General features: G+C 42.5%; 1 protein-coding gene across 6 annotated transcripts in view; it reads left to right on the forward strand.

The window, feature by feature from the left end:
* USP48 (ubiquitin specific peptidase 48) overlaps positions 1 to 20013 on the forward strand; it is a 95213-nt gene extending 75200 nt beyond the window's left edge. For 5 of the 6 annotated variants that reach the window (XM_045898507.3, XM_045898508.3, XM_045898509.3 and 2 more), the window contains 6 exons: positions 4392 to 4496; positions 8648 to 8803; positions 13830 to 13955; positions 15477 to 15525; positions 18366 to 18392; positions 19467 to 20013. In XM_045898507.3, the coding sequence (XP_045754463.1) occupies positions 4392 to 4496; positions 8648 to 8803; positions 13830 to 13955; positions 15477 to 15525; positions 18366 to 18392; positions 19467 to 19489 (486 nt within the window). In that variant the 3' untranslated portion in view covers positions 19490 to 20013. The remainder of the gene's footprint in view (positions 1 to 4391; positions 4497 to 8647; positions 8804 to 13829; positions 13956 to 15476; positions 15526 to 18365; positions 18393 to 19466) is intronic. The other variant, XM_054513090.2, reaches the window with a different exon arrangement.
* The last annotated feature ends 654 nt before the right edge of the window (positions 20014 to 20667 follow it).

Genomic DNA, 20667 nt, shown 5'->3' on the forward strand with positions numbered 1-20667 from the left:
CCGCCTCCCCCTGCTTGTGTTCCCTCTCTCGCTGTGTCTCTATCAAATAAATAAATAAAATCTTTAAAAAAAAGAGAAAATTACAGGCCACTACCCCTTGTGAACATAGATGCAGATATCCTCAACAAAATATAGCAAACTGCATTTAACAATATGTTAAAAGGGACATACAGTGGTGGCTGGGTGGCTCAGTTGGTTAAGTGTCTGCCTTCAGCTCAGGTCATGATCCCAGGGTCCTGGGATTGAGCCCCGCATTGGGCTCCTTGCTCAGCAGGGAGCCCGCTTCTCCCTGTCCCACTCCCCCTACTTATGTGTGCGTGCTTGTTCTCTCTCTGTCAAAAAAAAAAGAACATACACTGATCAAGTTGGAATTATTCCAGGGATGCAAGGATGGCTCATCTGCAGATCAGTCAATGTGATACACCACATTAATAAAATGGATAAAATCATGATCCTTTCTGTAGCTGCAGAAAAGGATTTGATAAAATTCAATATCCATTTATTTATTTAATAACATTGGAGGGCACAAAAATTAATATATAAAAAATCAGTGGCAGAGCGCCTGCCTAGCTCAGTCCTAGAGCATGTGACTCTTGACCTCAGAGTTGTGAGTTCAAACCCAACCTTGGGCATATTGCTTACTTAAAAAAAAAAATTAGTTGCATTTTTATACATCTAGCAATGAGCTATCATAGAAATTAAGGAAATAATCTCCTTTACAATGCCATCAAAAAGAATAAAATATGGGGCACCTGGGTGGTTCAGTTGGTTAAGTCTCTCCCTTCGGCTCAGGTCAGGATCTCAGGGTTTTGGGATTGAGCCCTGCGTCTGGCTGCTCCTCCCTCTTCCCCTCCCCCTGCTTGTTCTGTAGCTCTCATAAGTAAAATCCTTAAAAAAAATAAAAAAATAAAAAAATAAATTTAACCAAGGAGGTAAAACGTCTATACATTGAAAACTATGAGAATGATAAGATTAAAGACACAAATAAATGGAAAGATATTCCTTACTGGGTGCCTGGGTGGCTCAGTCGGTTAAGCGGCTGCCTTCGGCTCAGGTCATGATCCCAGGGTCCTGGGACCAAGCCCCCGCATCGGGCTCCCTGCTCAGCGGGAAGCCTGCTTCTCCCTCTCCCACTCCCCCTGCTTGTATTCCCTCTCTCACTGTGTCTCTCTGTCAAGTACATAAATCTTTTAAAAAAAGATACTCTTTGCTAATGAATTGAAAAATATTCAATGGAAAGAAGTGTAGCATCACTATCAGCAGGGAAATGCAAACCTAAACAACAATGAGCAATCACCTCACACCAGTCAAAATGTCTATTAAAAGGAGAAGAGGGGCGCCTGGGTGGCTTAGTCATTAAGTGTCTGCCTTTGGCGCAGGTCATGATCTCAGGGTCCTGGGTGAGGCCTGCATCAGGCTCCCCGCTCAACAGAAAGCCTGCTTCTCCCTGGCCCACTCCCCCTGCTTGTGTTCCCTCTCTTGCTGTCTCTCTCTCTGTCAAATAAATAAAATCTTAAAAAAAAAAAAAAAGAAGAAGCATTTTGGGAGCATGTCGAGAAAAAGGGAACTCTTGTGCACTATTGGTGGGAATGTAAATTAGCACAGCCACTATGGAAAACTGGATGGAGGTTCCTTGAATTACCATATGATCCAGCAATTCTGTTTCTGGGTATTTATCCAAAGAAAACAAAAATGCTAAATCTAAAAGATATGTGCCCCTGTGTTCCCTGCACCATTATTTGCAATAGCCGAGATGGAAATACCCTAGGTGTTTGTTGATAGAGGAATGGAAAATGAAGTTGTATTTGTGTGCCCAGTGGAATACTATTCAGTCATAAAAAATAGTGAAGTCTTGCCATTTGTGACCACATGGATGGACCTTGAGGGTACTGTGCACATGAAATAAGTCAGACAGAGAAAGTAAATACCGTATGATTTTACTTGTATATAGAATCTAATAAACAAAACAAATAAAACTCATCGATATGGAGAATAGATTTGTGGTTGCCAGGGTTGGTGTGGGAGGATGAGTGAAATGAGTGAAGGAGATCAAGAGAGACAACTACCAGTTATAAAATAAGTCATGGGTGTATAGAGTATGTGGTGGCTATAGTCAATAATAATTATATCGCAAAATTGAGAGTTGCTTAAAAAGTAAATCTTAAGGGGCGCCTGGGTGGCTCAGTCGTTAAGCGTCTGCCTTCGGCTCAGGTTATGATTCCAGGTCCTGGGATCGAGCCCCACATCGGGCTCCCTGCTCAGCGGGAAGCCTGTTTCTCCCTCTCCCACTCCCCCTGCTTGTATTCCCTCTCTCGCTGTGTCTCTCTCTCTCAAATAAATAAATAAAATCTGTAAAAAAAAAAAAATATATATATATATATATAAAAGTAAATCTTAAAAGTTCTCATTACCGGAAAACAGTTTTTGTAACTTTATATTTCTATTTTTATTTATTTATTGTCGGAGAGAGAGAGCACAAGCAGGGGCAGTGGCAGGCAGAGGGAGAGGGAGAAGCAGGCTCCCTGCAGAGCAGGGAGCCTGATGTGGGGCTCGATCCCAGGACCCTGGGATCATGACCTGAGCCGAAGGCAGTTGCTTAACCAACTGAGCCACCCAGGCGCCCTATATTTCTATTTTTAAAAAGATCTGGAACACCCAGTCAAAAAAACAGGAATAAACCCATAAATTCATAAGATGATTACACAGGAATGAGTGTTTTTGAAGAAAATCTGGCAGGGTGAAGTCGGAGACCGACAGAGGTGGAGGTAGCAGTGTTAGATGGGAAATGGACAAGAAACAGGTCTTGGAGGAGTTGTTTACCTGAGTGTCCACTGCAGCAGGCCAGCCTGTGAAGGGTACTTCAGGCAGAGGGATAAGCCTCATGCGCTTAAGCAGTAGAGTCCATTGTGCAGAGCAGCCCTGTCCAGGAGAGCTTCCGGTAGTGATAGAAGTGGTCTTTGTCCTCGCCGTATGCTCTAGTAGCCAATAGCCACGTGTGACTGTGGCTGTGGTGACTAAGGAGCTGAATTTTTAATTCATTTCAATTTAAACAGCCACATGTACCCACTGGCTACCATAGAGGGACAGCAGTAGTCTAACGTGAGGTCTCTTCCAATGAAGGATGGTGATGGGGAGCAAGGGACAAATCCTGTCACATTTTATACATCATACCAAGGATTTGGGCTTTTATTCAGAGTATAGATGGAAGCCATTGGAGAGGTGCAAGCAAGGTCATGGTGTGAATAGATTTATGCTTTAAAGAGGTGACCCTGGCCATTGTGTTTGAAATTGGCAGCGACAGAACGGGAATAAGGAAGGCCCGTATAGAGTCTCTTGCCCTGATCTCTAAGAGTGGATGGAGACAGATTTGGGTATATTTTGGGAGCAGGGGTGTGCTGTGGATTGGATTTGGAGCATTTCTATCATATTAGGAATGGCTCTTAGGTAGATCCTGACCGAGATCTCTGGGCATGTCATTAATTTGATCCCAGGATTTTTGGAATTAGAGACTAAACTACATTTTATTTCACGACTGTTACCAAACACTTGGTTTTAGGAAGATAATTTACAGACTATGCTCTTAAGGTTTTGGGTTCTGCTTCACAAGCTGAACTAAGGCCTTTATTTCCTCATTTGCTGAGAAAGTGCAGTTAACCAGTATCAATTTCTGTGTTTCCTCTAAAAGTTTGTCTTTTGTGCCTGTTAGTCCGTGTATACTTTGGTATCTAAAATAGTATCCATGGGGCGCCTGGGTGGCTCAGTTGGTTGAGCGACTGCCTTCGGCTCAGGTCATGATCCTGGAGTCCCGGGATCGAGTCCCGCATCGGGCTCCCTGCTCGGCGGGGAGTCTGCTTCTCCCTCTGACCCTCCCCTCTCTCATGTGCTCTCTCTCTCATTCTCTCTCTCTCAAATAAATAAATAAAATCTTTAAAAAATAAATAAATAAAAATAAAAATAAAATAGTATCCAGCTTATCTAAGGTTTTAGTATTTATTTTGAGTTTATAACAGTATTTCATAATGTAAAAGAGCATTTCCTCCATCCTTCCTTGTCTCGGTCTTAAGGAAGTATTGTGGCTCCTGTTGTCTGCATGGTTTAATAGTCCCCATGCTAGCTAAAATTTAGAGCATCTTTGAACTTCTGCAAAATAACATCATTGTAAAAGCCCAGTAATAATAATTCTTCTGCAGATAATGCTTATGTTTATGGTGACCACATTACACGTGAGTAAATCCTAGGATAAAAACTGATATGTTAAAAGAGTACAGGAGCCAGCCCTTGAGTATCGATCCTCTGCCGGGTCTCTTATCCCCCCAGTGATAAAGCCCCCACACTCTCCATAGCCTGCCCTGCGCAGGTCTAACCATCTTCTCGTCTGTGTTTGCATTCAGGTGATGAAGGATTCAGCTCCGGAGCTGAATGTGAGTAGTTCTGAAACAGAGGAGGATAAGGAAGAAACTAAACCAGATGGAGAAAAAGATCCAGATTTTAATCAAGTATGTGTCGAAGCTGCTTTTTATTGTCCTACCTTCCGTCGTTCTGAAAGCAGCCACTCCAGGTCCCTGGAAATTGCTCCATCCCTTCCATGGGACATTGGTTCTCAGCTCCCTTCTTTGTTTGCCCTCTCTGCTTAGTTTTCATGGCTTGCAGTGGCAACACTGATTTCTCTCAAAAAGCCGTGAACTGCATTATTCCAGAATTAATATATTTGTTGCTACCGAGTAAGAAAGGTTAAAATAGAATACAAAGATTAAATCTTTTGCTGGAAAAAAAGACTAAAATGAGATCCATATCTTGGTTTGTTGTTTATTCATAGATTATTTAAGTATGAAAACATTAACTCAGTTTCCTTCATTACAAACAAAATATACTGTGGTCTTACTAATGGAGTTTATAGAAGAGATTTCTGCATCTCTTAGTGTTAATCAAATGACCAGTTCAGCATTCGTCTTTTGTATTTCATTATGATAAATTTAATCTTTTTCTCCTAAAATTATCTGTTTTCTGTGTATTTTGTTATGGTTTTCTATCCCACTTATTTGGTTGCTTGATTTTATTGTGCATATACATAGTGTTATTGGAGAAAAGTAATAAGAACAGGAAATAAAGTGGGAATATGGTTGATACAAGGTGTCGGTAAGTTTCAGCTTCTCAAAAACTCAGACCACTGTGTTTCAGGGTATTTTATGGATACCTTAAATTCATGGAATTTCTACTCTAATTAGAGTTTAGGTTTAACAGATGAGACATGTATTTTCTTTCTTTACTGCTAAAATACAGTATTCAAATTATGGTTAACCTTCTCCCTGAAGGAATAAAAGTGTTCAAATGGCCATGTGCTGTATCTGAATCTGTTACAGAGCAGAGCTATCTGGGTTTGTTGGGCTCTCTGTACACATTGATACTATTACTTCATTTTCAACATTAAGAAAGTCTGAAAAGCCCTCTTGACTACAATCTTGGTCTCCTGGAGGTAAATGTTACTTGTAGTTTTCCAGCTGGTACAGAGAGATAGCCCCATTTGTTTTCCATGGCTTGTTGGATCTCCTAAAACTCTCACTGTGAATACCTATGAAAAAGGATAAAATTGCACACTTTGTGCACCACCCTGCTGACCATGATCCGCCACTCATTCAAATTTATGCTTCAGTCAGTCAGCACTGGAGGGCCGCTTTGGTTCAGAAATAGCCAAACTTATACATTTTACAGGAATGCAGACGGAATTTTGACAGGACGTTATAAATACTGTGCTTATTCAGACCTTTGTAGATATAGGTCTTAATGTTTCTTGGGATGGTTTTTGAGATGATCCCTTGATTGGAGTTTGCAAACATATCTTTGTGGTCAGTTTCTAACCGTATTTGTCATCAACTCTTCTCATGTCCCCATCGCCTCAGACCATCCATCTTGCAAGGCAGAGATCAACAAACTCGTTTGTTTGCTCATTTTGGTTGCTACATTAAAATCCCATGGGTTTTGGGCAGTGAACATATCCACCAGACTTAGGACACTATTCTCTTGCATTGCTTGGCTGGCAATACGATACTGTTTTAATGATTATGTCTTGGAAGTATGGTTTAATAATCAGTTGGAAATCTCATCTTTTTTTCAAGTCAGTTGTCACTGACTTCATTTTTTGTTCTTCTAGTAAACTTCGTAAATTACTTTGTAAAGCTTGATATGTATCTTCATATTGTCTGTCCTTAGCTTCTGTTTCAAGCTTTGCTTTTCAGCCTGAGTTATTTAGAAAACTTTTTATATTTTCAAGTGATGTAGATTTTTGGGAAGCCAGTTTTTTTTGAATGTCTAGTTTTATTCATTGTGGTTATAACCACAGCAATTTTTAAAGAGTTGATGTAGAATTACTGTTCTCAGTTGTGGAGGACAACAGATTTCATATTTACAAATATGATAGAGAATGATGGGAAACATTGCCTTTTATGCTGTAATTTCTTTTATATATACATTATAATTTTCTTCTGTCTTCCCTCTCCTTGTTTGGATATTGTAATACTCTAGTGTTTTAAATATTTTATCCCTCAAAAAAATCTCGTGTGATCTTTCTTTAGAAGAGGAGATGGTCCCGGAAGAATGTCATGCCTTTCAGAAGTTCAGCATCCTGACATTTTCTTTGTAACGTGTTACGGTATCTCAGTACATGGAGAGCATCTGCAATTGCTGATTTAAATCCCCATAATAGGAAATGATGCATCTCCGCTTGTCCTTAATGGGGAGGAACAAATCCCCCTTTTTCCTCTAAGCTAGATCAACCCGGTCTCTTTGACTTTGACCTTTTCTACAATTCAGGTTAATGATGCACCCAGTGTTGGATATCACTTAGGTAATGGAAAGCTGTCTAAAAGCAGTGGGCTGTTTTTTGTCAGATAAGTTGGATTTAAATTCTGTGGGTTTGTTTGGTTTTTTTTTTTTTAATTCTGGGAGAAGCTTTTAGACCCATTTAAAATCAGAGCCATTAAAAATATATATATCTTGCTCAGTGTGTAGGGATTTGTTATTTGGTTGTGTTTTGTATGTCTAAAGTAAAATTTTATTTCGTTGTAGATATTTTTATTCTTCCTAGTTGTGGGACTTAGGTGCAGCTTGACCTTTCCTTTGAACATTTGAGATTGGGGAAAATGATTAACTTTTTATTTATTTATTTTTAACTCCCCTTCCCACGTAACTTACTCTTCACGAATCTTAGAACCCCCTGTGTATCTCTGTAGACTCGGGGCTAGAGCTGAACCTCACTTTGCGTGGCGCCTAGCCAGCGGGTGTCCCCCTGAACCAGTGCTCTTCTGGGCTTGCGTCCTGATCCTCCTCTGCTTCGTAAATCTCTGGAGCTCTGTTAGTAATGAGTATGTGGCATCTGTGTCCATAATGACCCCTAAATCGCTCTGCTCATGCACAGCTAACACTCAGTGACAACTGACGAAACCAGAGCCAGGGCCTGGGGGTTACCTCATCCAGATTTAATTAAAGCAGGGGAAAAAAATGTTTAAGGAATCTTGTTTCTCTCATTCCTTGGCCTGGTTCACAGAAGACTCTTGACGGTTAACCTCCTTACGAGGCTTTTATGGGAGTGTTGTAGAAAGACATTTGGTCCTTACCTGTCATTTTTTTCTGAAGACTGCTGCATTATGAATTCTGTACCCATATGTATGCCTGTACATTTTGCCAAATTCTCTTTAGGTAGATGGTGTCCATCATGACTTCTCATCTCTAAATACTTAAACCAACATAAATAGGACAGTGTCCTATTACCCAGACTCAAATTTTTCGAGGTACCCCAAATACGTCCAAAATGATGTTTTCCCCTCAAACTAGCATGCCATCAGGGTATACATTTACTGTATCTAGAGCATTGGTCCCACCTCCTCACCCCCTTTCTTTTTGTCTTTGACATTGACTAGACACCAGTTGGATTTCTTACAGATTGTCCCATATCCTGGATTCAGCTGATTGCCTCCTTATATTACTGATGTTCCTTCGTTACTCTGTTCTCTATGTTTTCTGTCCACTGGAAATCGGATCTAAGTGTTTGATTAGATTCAGGTGTAACAGTATTGCAAGAATATTTCACAGTCGAAGCTATTTCGTGATCCTGTCAAGAAGCACAATGTGTCATCCTGTTTTTAGTTAAACCAAGTTTGATGTCTTTATTAATACTGTCTTTTGTTTTAAAGTTCTCAGCTGCTTCTACTTAGCTTACATGCCATTCTCAAGGGAAGAAAATGTTTAATACAAACGTTAGGATTCAGGTTGTTTATGAATTAAATTTAGCAATCTTAAAGTTCTTTAGTTTATCATATGTGTGTTTTTCTGATTTAAGGTCAAACATAACATTTTGCTCTTAAATGTCCTTTTTATAAGATGTTTTTCTTTTTAAATCCTGGAGCTTGCATGCAGTGAGAGAGGTATAGCTCACTTATCCTCCCCCCTCCCCACCCCCACCCCTACCCCTGCCGGTTTTCTGTAAGCCTGCTTTGTAAGAACCTCCGGGGAGTTTCTACTCATTGTTGACACTGAATTTCAAATGGTTAAGGAACCAATAAATAAACCAGTTTTGCCTACCTGATGTACTTAAGAGCATGGGTCACAGAATGGATAATTTCAGTGCTTTGTTTGTTTTGGATCTTTATTGTAGAGCAACGGAGGAACAAAGCGGCAAAAGATAACCCATCAAAATTATATAGCCTATCAAAAGCAAGTCATTCGGCGCAGTATGCGACATAGAAAAGTTCGTGGTGAGAAAGCACTTCTTGTTTCTGCTAATCAAACATTAAAAGAATTGAAAATTCAGGTGAGGCAAATACAACTTTTGTTTAAGTATGCTCTGAACCTCGACTTCCATGAATTCCTGCTTTCCCTTATGTTTATATACGTCTGTTTTCTTTCATCGTCGGCCATTTTAACCTCTGTATGCTCATAGTATCAGTCCATTGAGAGGGGATTTTTTTGATTTCACAGTAATGCCTAAATTGAAATAACGCTTTCTTTTAGAAAGACTTAAAGCTTTCAAAATAGCCGGGAATCAGGGTCACCTGGCTGGCAGTAGTTGGTAGAGCATGTGACTCCTCAGGGTCATGAGTTCAAGCCCTTTGCAGAGCATAGAGACCATGTAATTGAAAAATAAATTAAAAAGTTTTTTAAACCAGACGGAATAACCAAGAATATTTCTATGAAGGTGAGAGTGGTTCGGATTGTGAAAACTTGAGCAGGTTCTGAGTAGCTTTCCATAATGAGAAACAGAGCCATTTAACTTGTTGCATGCCAGGGTTGTTCCAGAATCATCGTTCCGTCGCTTTATCATGCCCTGTGTTTTCCTTTGACCCCTTGATAGGTATTCGAGCCTATTACCAAGATGTGCTGTGAAACGTAAAGGGAATTAAAAGGCAGCTACTTGACTGTTGATTCACTCCAATGAGTCAGGAATTCTATCACAATATTTTTGGTGTTAGATAAGTCTCCTTGTTAAAATTTTAAAGTTACCTTTACCACCTCTCTTTATGGAGTGGTGTTTTCCAAATTGGTTTTTAAAGATTCATTTTAGATCTTTTCCTCCCCATCCCTTCCCCTGCCGTCCCCCAAACAAGCATTTGGTTTGCACATCGGTTCAGTGAATGCAAGTAGGCATTATGAAAATACTTCATGATTTTGTTATTTCTTGGTATCAGTACAAAAGTAGTATAAATGAGTGTGGCAATGGTGTGTCCCAAAACCTAGGCAAGAGGGGCTGATAAGTTCAAGATGTCCATGAAGAAAATCTGGCCCCTAATCTGTTTCAGGCACTGATATATATCCAAAAAGTTGACCAAGCTTCCCTCTTTGCTACTTTCATGTGGCATAGTTTACTGGTTCTGCATTTTTTCTTGCTGCTGATATTTATCATTGTAATTGAGGCAAAAATACAGGCTTCCTTTGAGGGTGTTATATGTTCCAGATTCCAGATTGTCCTGGGAACAGTATTTCCCTTGGTTGAACCCGTGGCTCTGAAAATAAAGTGTCGGCATAATATCTTCACTCTGTTATTGTACCTTTTACATCTAAGAAAGCTTGTTTCTGTCACCGGCTTTTTGCCTGTCAGTGGTAAACCTCGAACATTCAAAACCTTTAAATTACAAAAAGAGCCCCTGTGGATAAAGACACTCAAAAAGCCTGTGCTGCTTTCTGCTTTTATTATGGACTACCATTTTTGAAGAACAAATCAAAAGTCAGCAGAAATATCCTCTGTATAGAAGCATGTTACCTGCACCAAGCTGCTGTTTGAAGTGAGCCACAGTTCAAATGAGACCCCCGATGTTCTCTTCCTGGATGGGTCCTTTGCAGTGTCCTTCCTCCTGCCTCCCCACCTGGGCTTTGAAGGCACTGTGATCCGGAGTCCAAACAAAGGGCAGTGAAATGTAATTTTCCCTCGCTGCCCAGTGGTGGCGGCTTTGAATCCTTCCACTAGACGTGACCTTTTGCCTGGCAGCCTGGCCAGCATTGGGGTTTGTAGTAGGTAGGAGTGTGACCCTCGGTTAGTGGTGGTCGTGAGTTTTTGTTGTTTTTTTTTAAAGTATGTAATGCCTTTTTTTTTTTATGTTTGATGGAGGCTTTCCTCTGAGGGATATTACATTTCCAAGTTAATAGTAGGACAACCTTTGTAAAATTGTAAATGTTTTATTCTGGACAAGCCCATTTACAGTTGCTTAAAACCTTAAGAAGCTTGCTTTCCCTGATTATTAATTCATCCACCTCTGATACCGTAAAGTAAATGGAAGTACAATTGATCCGTCTCCTTTCACAGAAGATGTTTGGTGTTTTAATTGTATTATTTCATTTTCCCAAAGATAGGTTTTGAGCGGGTGATGTTGCCTGCCGTAGAGAGGAGGAAATGTTGGCCCAGAGGTTAAATGGCTGGCAGCTGAAGCCACTGCCCCTAGGTTTCCTTATTTTAGCCCCCGCCCCTCCCCCCCCACCCGCCCTTTAGCAAGGAGTCCAGAGCCACTCCCCGCTAGGGAACAGGGCTCTCATTGTTCCTCGTGTGCTCTGTAGATCAGGGATGCTCCACCTGCTTGATAAACAGGCCCATATAAGAGTGATTATACTCAGGCGTTTTTATGGTTTGTGAATTACTGTACCGAAGGCCTCCATGCCTTTTATTGTCCCATTCCCTCATTCTGAAAGAGCGTTTTCTCCTCACTAGTGAGTACTTGTTTATCTTCCATGGCATCCCTTCTACAGACCTGTCTATGCCTCCAGCTGTCCAACCGACTCTTTCCTCTGTCCTCCCCAGATCTGACATGTGCCTTCTGCCACCATCTAGGCTACATTGTTCTGCCCTCGCTCTCTGAACCCCTCCAGGGTGGGATTACTCACTTTTATATTTCCAGCATGGAGCTAAGCATTCAACTCATGGTGGCTTCTTAATAAAAGCGTCATTAGTTGTTGAATGAAGTTAATTAAATGTCCTTGTCTGTGTCCTCAAAACATAAAGTACTGAGCATCAGCCCCTCAGTGAGTGTGCTCGTGGCCGGAGGTATTTGCTTTGTCCACCCTCACGGGGTTTTGGGATGTGAGCAGGTGTTCCTGCAGTCCAGCAGCTGTGACATTGCCCACATTAAGTTGGCCCTAGACACCTCCACTGAAACTCTTCCTTTCTCCTGGGTCCCCTTTGTTAACCCAGGGCTGGTTACTTCTGCCTGTGTGCTGGGCTGGCTTTGGTAGAAGTGTCTTGGTAGTACTTCCTACTCACCAGAAATGCGTGTATCGATGCACAGGCAGATCATTGATGATAGCAGTGCACGTGAACCACAGATCCATCTCTGGCTTTTGTGTTGTGTGTGTGTGTTTTGTTTTGTTTTATTTTTTTAAGATTTTATTTACTGACAGAGCGCACGAGCGCACACACAAGCAGGGGGAGCAGCAGGCAGGGGAGAAGCAGGCTCCCCGCTGAGCAAGGAGCCTGATGCAGGTCTTGATCCCAGGACCCTGGGATCATGACCTTGAGCCGAAGGCAGATGCTTAACTGCCTGAGCCACCCAGGCATATCCCGATCCATCTCCCTTTGTTTTCCAGGAGCTGTTATCCTTTTGTTAAGTCCAGTTAAGATTCTGACCTAACAGAGAGGAGGCCAGTGTTGTTACCCTTGTTCTTATTTTTCTGTATGCCATTATTAAAATCACATTTCTGGTCATGATCTTCTTGGCTTGGAAAGCTCTTGGGCTCTATTATACACACAGTTGGCTCAGGTCTGCTTCATCTTTCCAGAATCAGAGAGTAGAGGAGTAGAGTGTGTGTAAAGGTAGAATAGTTTTCCCACATCATGGATATTGGTGCAATAAAACATATATGTCATAAAATGAAGCATTGAATAAGTTATGAAGCATTATAAAATGAGTACTCTTTTTAAAGATTTATTTTAGAGGGGGAATGGGCAGAGCAAGAGAGGTTTTTTTTTTTAGATTTATTTATTTATTTGACAGAGACACAGCGAGAGAGAGGGAACACAAGCAGGGGGAATGGGAGAGGGAGGAGCAGGCTTCCCGCGGAGCAGGGAACCGGATGTGGGACTCGATCCCAGGACCCTGGAATCATGACCCGAGCCGAAGGCAGACGCTTAAAACTGAGCCACCCAGGCGCCCCACAGCGAGAGTCTTAAGTCGACTCCACACTTAGCGCAGAGCCCGATGCAGGGCTCGATCTCACAACCCTGAGATCTCAAATGTGTACCGAAACCAAGAGTCACTCAACAGACTATGCCACCCAGGTGCCCCTAAAATGAATATTCTTGAACTCACCCTCCCAAGTTACAAATTAGAACTTAACCATTGAAGGTGCCTGTGTGCTCCTGTCCAAGGCCAACTCGTCCTTGCCTGCCCACTGGTAATTACTATCCAGAAATGATAAAAATAAGACATTTTTGTGATGTTGAAAAAATGTGTATTATGCATAACAGTGTTTCTGAATGTATTTACTTTTTTTTTCTGAATGTATTTCATTTTTAACAATTGGCTTGAATTAGGATGGGGTATATGGTCCCTTAAGAAATTCCTATTTTGGTTCCAAAACAGAGACAAGACTATTTAAGAATATACAGCAATCTCAAGGGCTGAATTATACAGTCTAGGCTTGCTAAAGGAATTAAAACCGAAAGAAGAATCCAAATGGCCTGCTGGTTAATTTAAAGATGGTCTTATGAAAGAATTTGGACTTGACTTGACAAAAGAATGTGGTACCTGGGGGCATGGTGAGAGTGACCGTGATTTCCTTGCCCAGGACTTAAAACCAGAGGAGCTGTCAACATGGTCCACCCTCTGCTCCTTCAGTTTGCCCACACCCCCCACTCTGGGGGAGGCGGCAAGGTGCTCAACAAAAGGATCTGTGGGGGGCGCCTGGGTGGCTCAGGTGGTTGGGCGTCTGCCTTCGGCTCAGGTCATGATCCCAGGGTCCTGGGATTGAGCCCCGCATCGGGCTCCCTGCTCAGTGGGGAGCCTGCTTCTCCCCCTGCTCATGTCCTCTCTCTCTCTCTCTCTCTCTCTCTCTCTCTCTCTCTCTGTGTATCTCTGTGTCTCGAATGAATAAATAAAAAAACCTTAAAAAACAAAAGGATCTGTGGGTATACGTGTTCTCTAGCAGATCTCCTAAGGATGTTCCCAGATATGCTGGGATTATAGTCTCAGTAGGCGTGTAGCCAGTGGGCTGACTGTAAAGAGTAGTATTTTTCGTAGTCTGAAGACTTATTTGTTTTTGTTTTTTTTTTTAAGGAATCCATGTGTTCATTTATTCAAATAGGGTGTAAGTCTCAGTATTTTGCCTTATACAGACTTTCTTTTGTGTTGGCACAGATCATGCATGCGTTTTCAGTTGCTCCTTTTGACCAGAATCTGTCCATCGATGGAAAGATTTTGAGTGATGACTGTGCCACCCTCGGCACCCTTGGCGTCATTCCCGAATCTGTCATTTTGTTAAAGGTAGGTAACGGCTCCTTACCTGAGGAGATTCTGGGAGGTTTTGGTGACCTGCACCCATGTGTAACCTACCAGTGACTGGTTAAGATCGCCTCTGGGCCTCAGCAGGGCGTGCTAACAAGCGAGTGCCGTGGGTTTTTGCTGGCTTCGGGATTCTCCGGCTCTGGCTGAGCCACAAGAGACTGAGAGGAGGTCCAGACGTCGTTGGTTCTTGTGGGGTTCTCATAATTTTTGTTGAAAATAATAGATATAGATTCAGCCTCTGCCCAAACTTCTGGATCAGCAGAATTACTTAACCGTACTTCTGTTAAAGCATCCTCTCTTTTCCTTCATCTTAGAAGTACCAGCCAGTCAAGCTAGGAAACAAATATAAGACACAAGGTTTGGCCACAACAGTCAAAATACTTTTGGTTGTCTTAATGGGATTCTTGTCCAGGCCATGGAGATTGATTTTGGGTAGAGTGGATTTAGGAGAGGTAGAAAGTATTTTAGAAAGGAGGGGTATCTGAGAGGTTGTCAAAGAAAAAAAGCCATTGAACCAGCCTTGCTTAGCCCAGTCCTTGCCGTACTCCCTCCCTATGGGCTGGATTTCATTGCTTCCCTTTGCCTCTGGTTTCTCGGCTAGAAGTATCCCCACTGTGCCAAACACCCCTGCGTCATGCGGTAGAAACTTTGTCAGGTTTTTGAACTGTGAAATATATGCTTTTCATACCCTGGAGCCTTAGTTCTGGGGAGATCCAGTTAGGCCCTGAAACGAGGAAGCACATCCATACCCACTCCTCCACATATCCGCGAACCCTCCTCCTACCACCCGCCCCCTCCTCCTGTTCCCCTTTTGCTTGTCTTGCAACTGTGGGTTCTGTGGAATTATTTTGAAAACCTAAAGTTGCCAAGTCCTTAAGGACCCTACTAGGTCCAAAATTCTCACAACAGCCCATTTTAATCAAAGGGCTTGCACTTTAGGCGGGTAGCTAGAGCCCACGCTGGTCATTGGCCTCTGCCCGTGCTGCCCACCCTGCCACAAGCTTGCACTCTGTGCTGGCTTCCATCCTGCAAAAGCAATGGGTGTTTTGTTCCTGGTGGTGAGGAGGGACACAGATGTCTTTTTAAGCTAACCTATTTTTAGGGAACCAGTCTGACTTGGTTTCCACCTAACTCACTCTGTCACCATCACCGCTGGCTTCCTAGCTCGTATCATTTCAATCTGCGTTTAGTAATCTCAGGGGATCTAAACATTTCCATTTCGAAAAGTGTTTTTAGGAGCAGGAAAACAGTGCCACAGATAATGTACAGTTTTGAAGGTGATGGGTCTAGACCTACGTTGTGGTTGGCAGCGGCGTCCTCTGTGAGTCTTGGACATCGCTGGCTGTGCCCGAAGCCCGTTGTCTACTAGTGCTTGCATCTGTGTCCGTAGCCAGACACTGGTCGCCTCCTGGGCCCGACCCTTGTGGTGAGGTTCTGGCCTGCTCCTGCTCCAGGCTCCCGCTCCCCGAGGTTTTGAATTGTCTTTCTTTGTCTTCCTAGGCTGATGAGCCAATTGCAGATTATGCCGCAATGGATGACGTCATGCAAGGTAAAGACAAACTTGTTGGAGGAATTTCTTGCTTAACTCGTTAGAATGAGGGGGCATTATACCTAATGCAGCTTTTACTTTTAACTTTGAAAAAAGTTCTACGTGTTGATAGGGTGGGGTCTTACAGCATTTATCTTAGAAGCTCAGAGAAAGAGAAAGGTGCGTACAAAAATTGGGGAAAGCTGAGAAGAGTAGTAATTTTTTTTTTTTTAAGATTTTATTTATTTATTTGAGAGAGAGAGCACATGAGACAGGGGAGGGTCAGAGGGAGAAGCAGACTCCCCGCCGAGCAGGGAGCCTGACGCAGGACTCGATCCAGGGACTCCAGGATCATGACCTGAGCCGAAGGCAGTCGCTTAACCAACTGAGCCACCCAGGTGCCCCGAGAGTAGTAATTATTTAGCTGACCTGAGGAAACCGGCTCACAGCTAAGTCTGCAGATGGAAGAGGTCTGCAAGAAGCAAAGGTCATTCAGATTGCGGAGCCTGCGACCAGAGGAAGGGCGACCGCTCACAGCCCCTCCTTTGACAACCCGTCACTGCTCCTTCCCCCACCTGTGCCTCGTGCCCACCGAGGGTGTGCGTCTCCGCCCTTCAAACTACTTAAACCACAGAGGCGAGAATGAGGCTGTTCGTAGCACAGAGGGAGAGTACCCCTAGCTTCTTGTTCAGAAGCTGGCAGCCACCTCTACCTCCCACGCAGGAGGGAGGAGATCCCACTCGGGGGATAGTGGCCAATTCAAGGAAGTCACCGCCACATATCTGTTTTTATAAAGTGGTTCATCTTCCAGGTACCCTTCAGGGAAGCCCCCCCCAGCGCCCCCTGAACAGAGTCCTCACACTTCAGTAGGTAGGAGGGGCAGCTCCAGACCACCATGCAGTGGAGGATTGAAAGCATGGAACCGAAAGTTGTCTAGCAGCAGACTTAAAAAAAAAAAAAAGGAACCCAGAGGAAGCAGTTGATGCAGAAAGCATAAGGAAGCTTAAAAATTAACTATACGTAATACAGAGAGACCACATAGCCAGGGGGCTAGATAGAAGGAACATTCAGAGAACAGAAGGGGATTCACGAAATTAAAAAATGATTGCACCAAGGGCGTGATACCATAAGTGAAAATCTAGGGATGGGAGGATCCTAAAAGCATCCAGAGATGCAAAGGAAAATGAGTCACATTCATAGGATAAAGAGTCAGGAGGAAGACAGGTGCATGGAGCTGTGCCCACAGGCTTCTGAGGAAAATTGAATTCCAATCAGAATCTACATCTAGACAGACTTTATTCTGCCCTCACATGTGATGGCTCTTTGTGAACACATGTGAGGTCTCAAAACACTTCTCTCCCGTGCAGCGTTGGCCAAGATACTGTGGAAGGGTGTGTTCCTCTGAAGCAAGAGTGTAAGTCAAGAAAGACTGGAATGGTGGAACAAAAAAGTAGGGATCCAACATAGGAAAAATGCCCTAGAAGATGGTGAAGGGAAATCCCGGAAGAGAAGCTCTGTGGCAGGTGGCGTGAGCATCCCCAGTCCAGATCACAGCTGGGGGCAGAGGGTGTCCATGGGGCAACATGGAAGTGACGGCTGGCTGTCTCGAGGTTTACACGTTTTTAAAAGAGCTTTTGCTTGAATTGGAGATGGTACAGAGAAAATGGAAGTCATAAATAAGGTAGCAGTTACCAAGACCAAAAAAAAAAAAAAGTCCTACAAAACAGGAAATACAACCAAGGTCCACAAAGGGGTTCGACTGTGAGCCCTGTTCATGGAGTTGCATACCGGAGACCCACTGGCTTGAAAATTATCTCTATCTGGATGATAGATGGGTTAGGGGGCCGGTGGCACATAAGAGCTGGTAGAAGAACTAAATGTGTATCTTTTGTTGAGGAAGTTAGTAGATACCATCTAAAGTTAGGAAGTAACAATGTAGTTGACCCTTGAACAATATGGCTTTGAACTGTGCAGGTCCACTCATACGTGGTTTGTTTTTTGTTTTTTTTCAATAAGTGTCCGTACAGCACCGTTAAATGTATTTTCTCTTAAGATTTTTTTTTTTTTTTTTTTACATTTTTCTCAGGGCACCTGGGTGGCTCCGTCGGTTAAGCGTGTCTTGACTTCGGCTCGGGTCATGATCTCAGGGCTCTGGGATCGAGGCCGAGTCTGCTTTAGGGTTCTCTCTCTCCCTCTGTCCCTCCCCCACTTGCCCTCTCTCCCTTAAATGTTTAAAAAAGAATAATAACATTTTTTTTCATTAGCTTACTGGATTGTAAGAATACGGTCTATAATATATACAACATACAAAATTTGTGTCGCATGACTGTTCTCAGGAAAGCTTCCAGTCAACTTTTAGGGGAATCCAAAGTTAAATGTAGATTTTTGACCATGCAGTGAGCCAGTGCCTCCAGCCCCGAGTTGTTCAAGGGTGAACTGAATAAGCATATTATCTGGAAGTAAAGTGCAGAAGAAAGCGCTGCCCGACTCTGAGGTGGTTCGTTCTAGAGTGTGGGAATGGAGGGAGGCGGGGCAGACCAGCTCCAGAGGGCATCACATGGCTTTCTCCAGGCCTACCTCCCCTGGTGTCCTACAAAAGCTCTCTCCAGTTACAACCATTCCTCTACTGTATTTGACTTTTCAAATAATGGACGTGTGTTGCTTTGATGAAAATAAAACAAAAGAGAAAGACTTCATTCTCACCCAAAACTTCAAAGGTAATCATTATGGGTGAGTAAGGTAATTAGAAGTTATTTTAAACTTTTTGTCTTTAGGCATTGAAGTGGCCTTACTGTTGTCTGTCCCAGCAGTCTTTTCATTTTGGAATTATTTTTTTTCTCTGTCTCTTTCTTTTTTTCTAGTATGTATGCCGGAAGAAGGGTTTAAAGGTAAGTTACATTTGTCATGCTTTGTTCATGAATGTCAGAGTCCTACTGTAATTTTCTCTTAAAGCGAAGGCCATAATTTGATTTTAAAATTTAATTCAATCTGAGTCTCATGACTGAAATTAATTTTAGTTAAATGCATTTTTTATTCAAGCAGCTTCATTATCTTTTTCAGCACTCAGGCCTGAGATAGGGCCTGTGTGTTCACAGTATCTCCTGCCAGATGTCCATTTTGCTTTCCCTTTCTCATTTGGAGGGGCAAGGTTGGGGGATTAGCTACTGGCATTTCGACATGTATATTTGTCTGTTCCCAGTTCCTTCTATCAGTCTCATCTTAGAGGAGAACAGTTTGTTTATCACTGGTAAGAATTAGAGGGAAGGAATTTGCTGCATTATATCCGGTTCAGTGAAAAGGTTTCGTCAGTCTGTTGAGAATCCAGGCATTTCTTGGATTCTTACTTTGGATGGAGACACAGTGGTGTGTTGTCCCCTCATGGCCACTATAGTCGTGTATGCCAATAACATTTGTTAATTTGTCAAATACAGACCTTTGATATTTACAGATTTAACTGTTGCCATCTTGAATCTTTTTGGCCTACTCCAGAGGTCCGTGGCAGCTTGTGATTTTGCCAAGGAATGAGTTTGCATCAGATATCAGGGGTTCTTTGCTAAAGCAAATGAGTGAGCACAGCTCCTGGCCTAAATAAAGTCTTCCTGTCAATGCAGCTTTGTTGTCTACACATTACCACTACAAAGAAACTCCTGATGTGGTTAAAACAAAACAAAACAAAGCAAAAAATTTCTTTATGAGAAACGGCCATCAAATGGAAGCATCAATAAAATCTGATTAACGTGTGTGAAGATACCGCGTAGGAACATGGCTTTCAGCAGAAATGTGATTTAGCTGAAAGCCTGGAGTCTGCTGATATTTTTCCTTGTCCTTCAACGTCAAGGGGCTGCTGTGCTTATTTGTTAAATTGGATATTCCCTGTTGATGATGCGTTCTTGGCAAATGGAATACATGAACTCTTAATTTTCAGTTCACAACTGTACCTCCACGTGTGTTTCTTTTCCCAGGTACTGGTCTTCTTGGACATTAATCTTTTGAACACTTGCTGACTTCTAAAGAAATGACCAGAAGGGAAGAGAGAAGTTTGGCATGTTAGGGCATTACTGAAAAGGTGGATTTAAGAATCAAACCATTCTATGACTCTTCCAAAAGGCAGAGAACTATTCCGAAGTGACTGTCCCAAATGCCTTATGTCAAATAAAGCAGATTGCACTGAAGGACATCAGACTTGAAGGAAATGTTTCAAATTTTATATTTAAGGGAGGGTGGTGGGCGGGAGGGGGCAAGTACAGATCGAACCAGTTTAGTAGCAGTAACAGTAAATCATGTTTACATATGAGATTTATAGTCACGGGAGGGAATAAAGTTCTGTTATATTTCCTTGCTCGAGTTTCATACCAGATGCATTGGTCCATAAAGGATTTGTATCACAGTAGATGGGACAACATTCTGCTCTGAACTAAAAAGTAATTCTTTAGAGACATAACCTGCTTACCAATACCTGTCTTTGATTCATATTTTACTTTCAATAAAGCATGAAAGTGAAGAACTTGCTGTAACTGTGGAACAGTGTCTTCAGATTAACCTCCTCTCCGCGTCGGCTCCAGCACACCCATCCTACATACAGCCCACCGAGCCCTCTCTTATTGTTGGGGCAGGGACGAGGCACCTGCCTGTCCCCTGCAGGGAGCGAGGGATGGTGTCTGGGCTTCAGTGCCTTGGCTTCCTGCATTCAGGAAGGATGGTGAATGTGTAGACCTGTGATAGCACCTTCCTCCAGTTTGGCTCTTTATTCAGAATTGGGAAATCGAGTATACCTTGCACTTCTCAAAAATCTGACCATCTTATAAGAAGAGTATGGTGGACTGAAGTACGTTTGGATAACATAAGTTTTTTTATAAAAATTTATTCTTCCCATTCTCCAAGTCTACCGTTTCTTGGATCTCGCTTCTCTTTTTGAAAGCATTCCTTCGAAATGCCCAGAAAGGAGCTTTTAGATCACTTTGTTTAAACAAGGGGAAAAAAGTGTATGGATGGGGTGTGTTGTTTATCCAACTCAGGATTATTGTTATTAGTAGAACATAACCGAAACAACATTCTTAAGAATATTGGGGGGGTGGGTTTAAATGGGACTTAAGATGAGTGGGTTTCACTGTTTTCTGTCGAGTGTATGTACATGTTTGGGGCAGAGATGCTGACTCAGGCATC

This window comes from Mirounga angustirostris, unplaced genomic scaffold, assembly GCF_029215605.1.
Source record: "Mirounga angustirostris isolate CCGP_5_RB_7025 unplaced genomic scaffold, mMirAng1.0.hap1 SCAF_4, whole genome shotgun sequence".
In the NCBI taxonomy this organism is placed as follows: Eukaryota; Metazoa; Chordata; class Mammalia; order Carnivora; family Phocidae; genus Mirounga; species Mirounga angustirostris.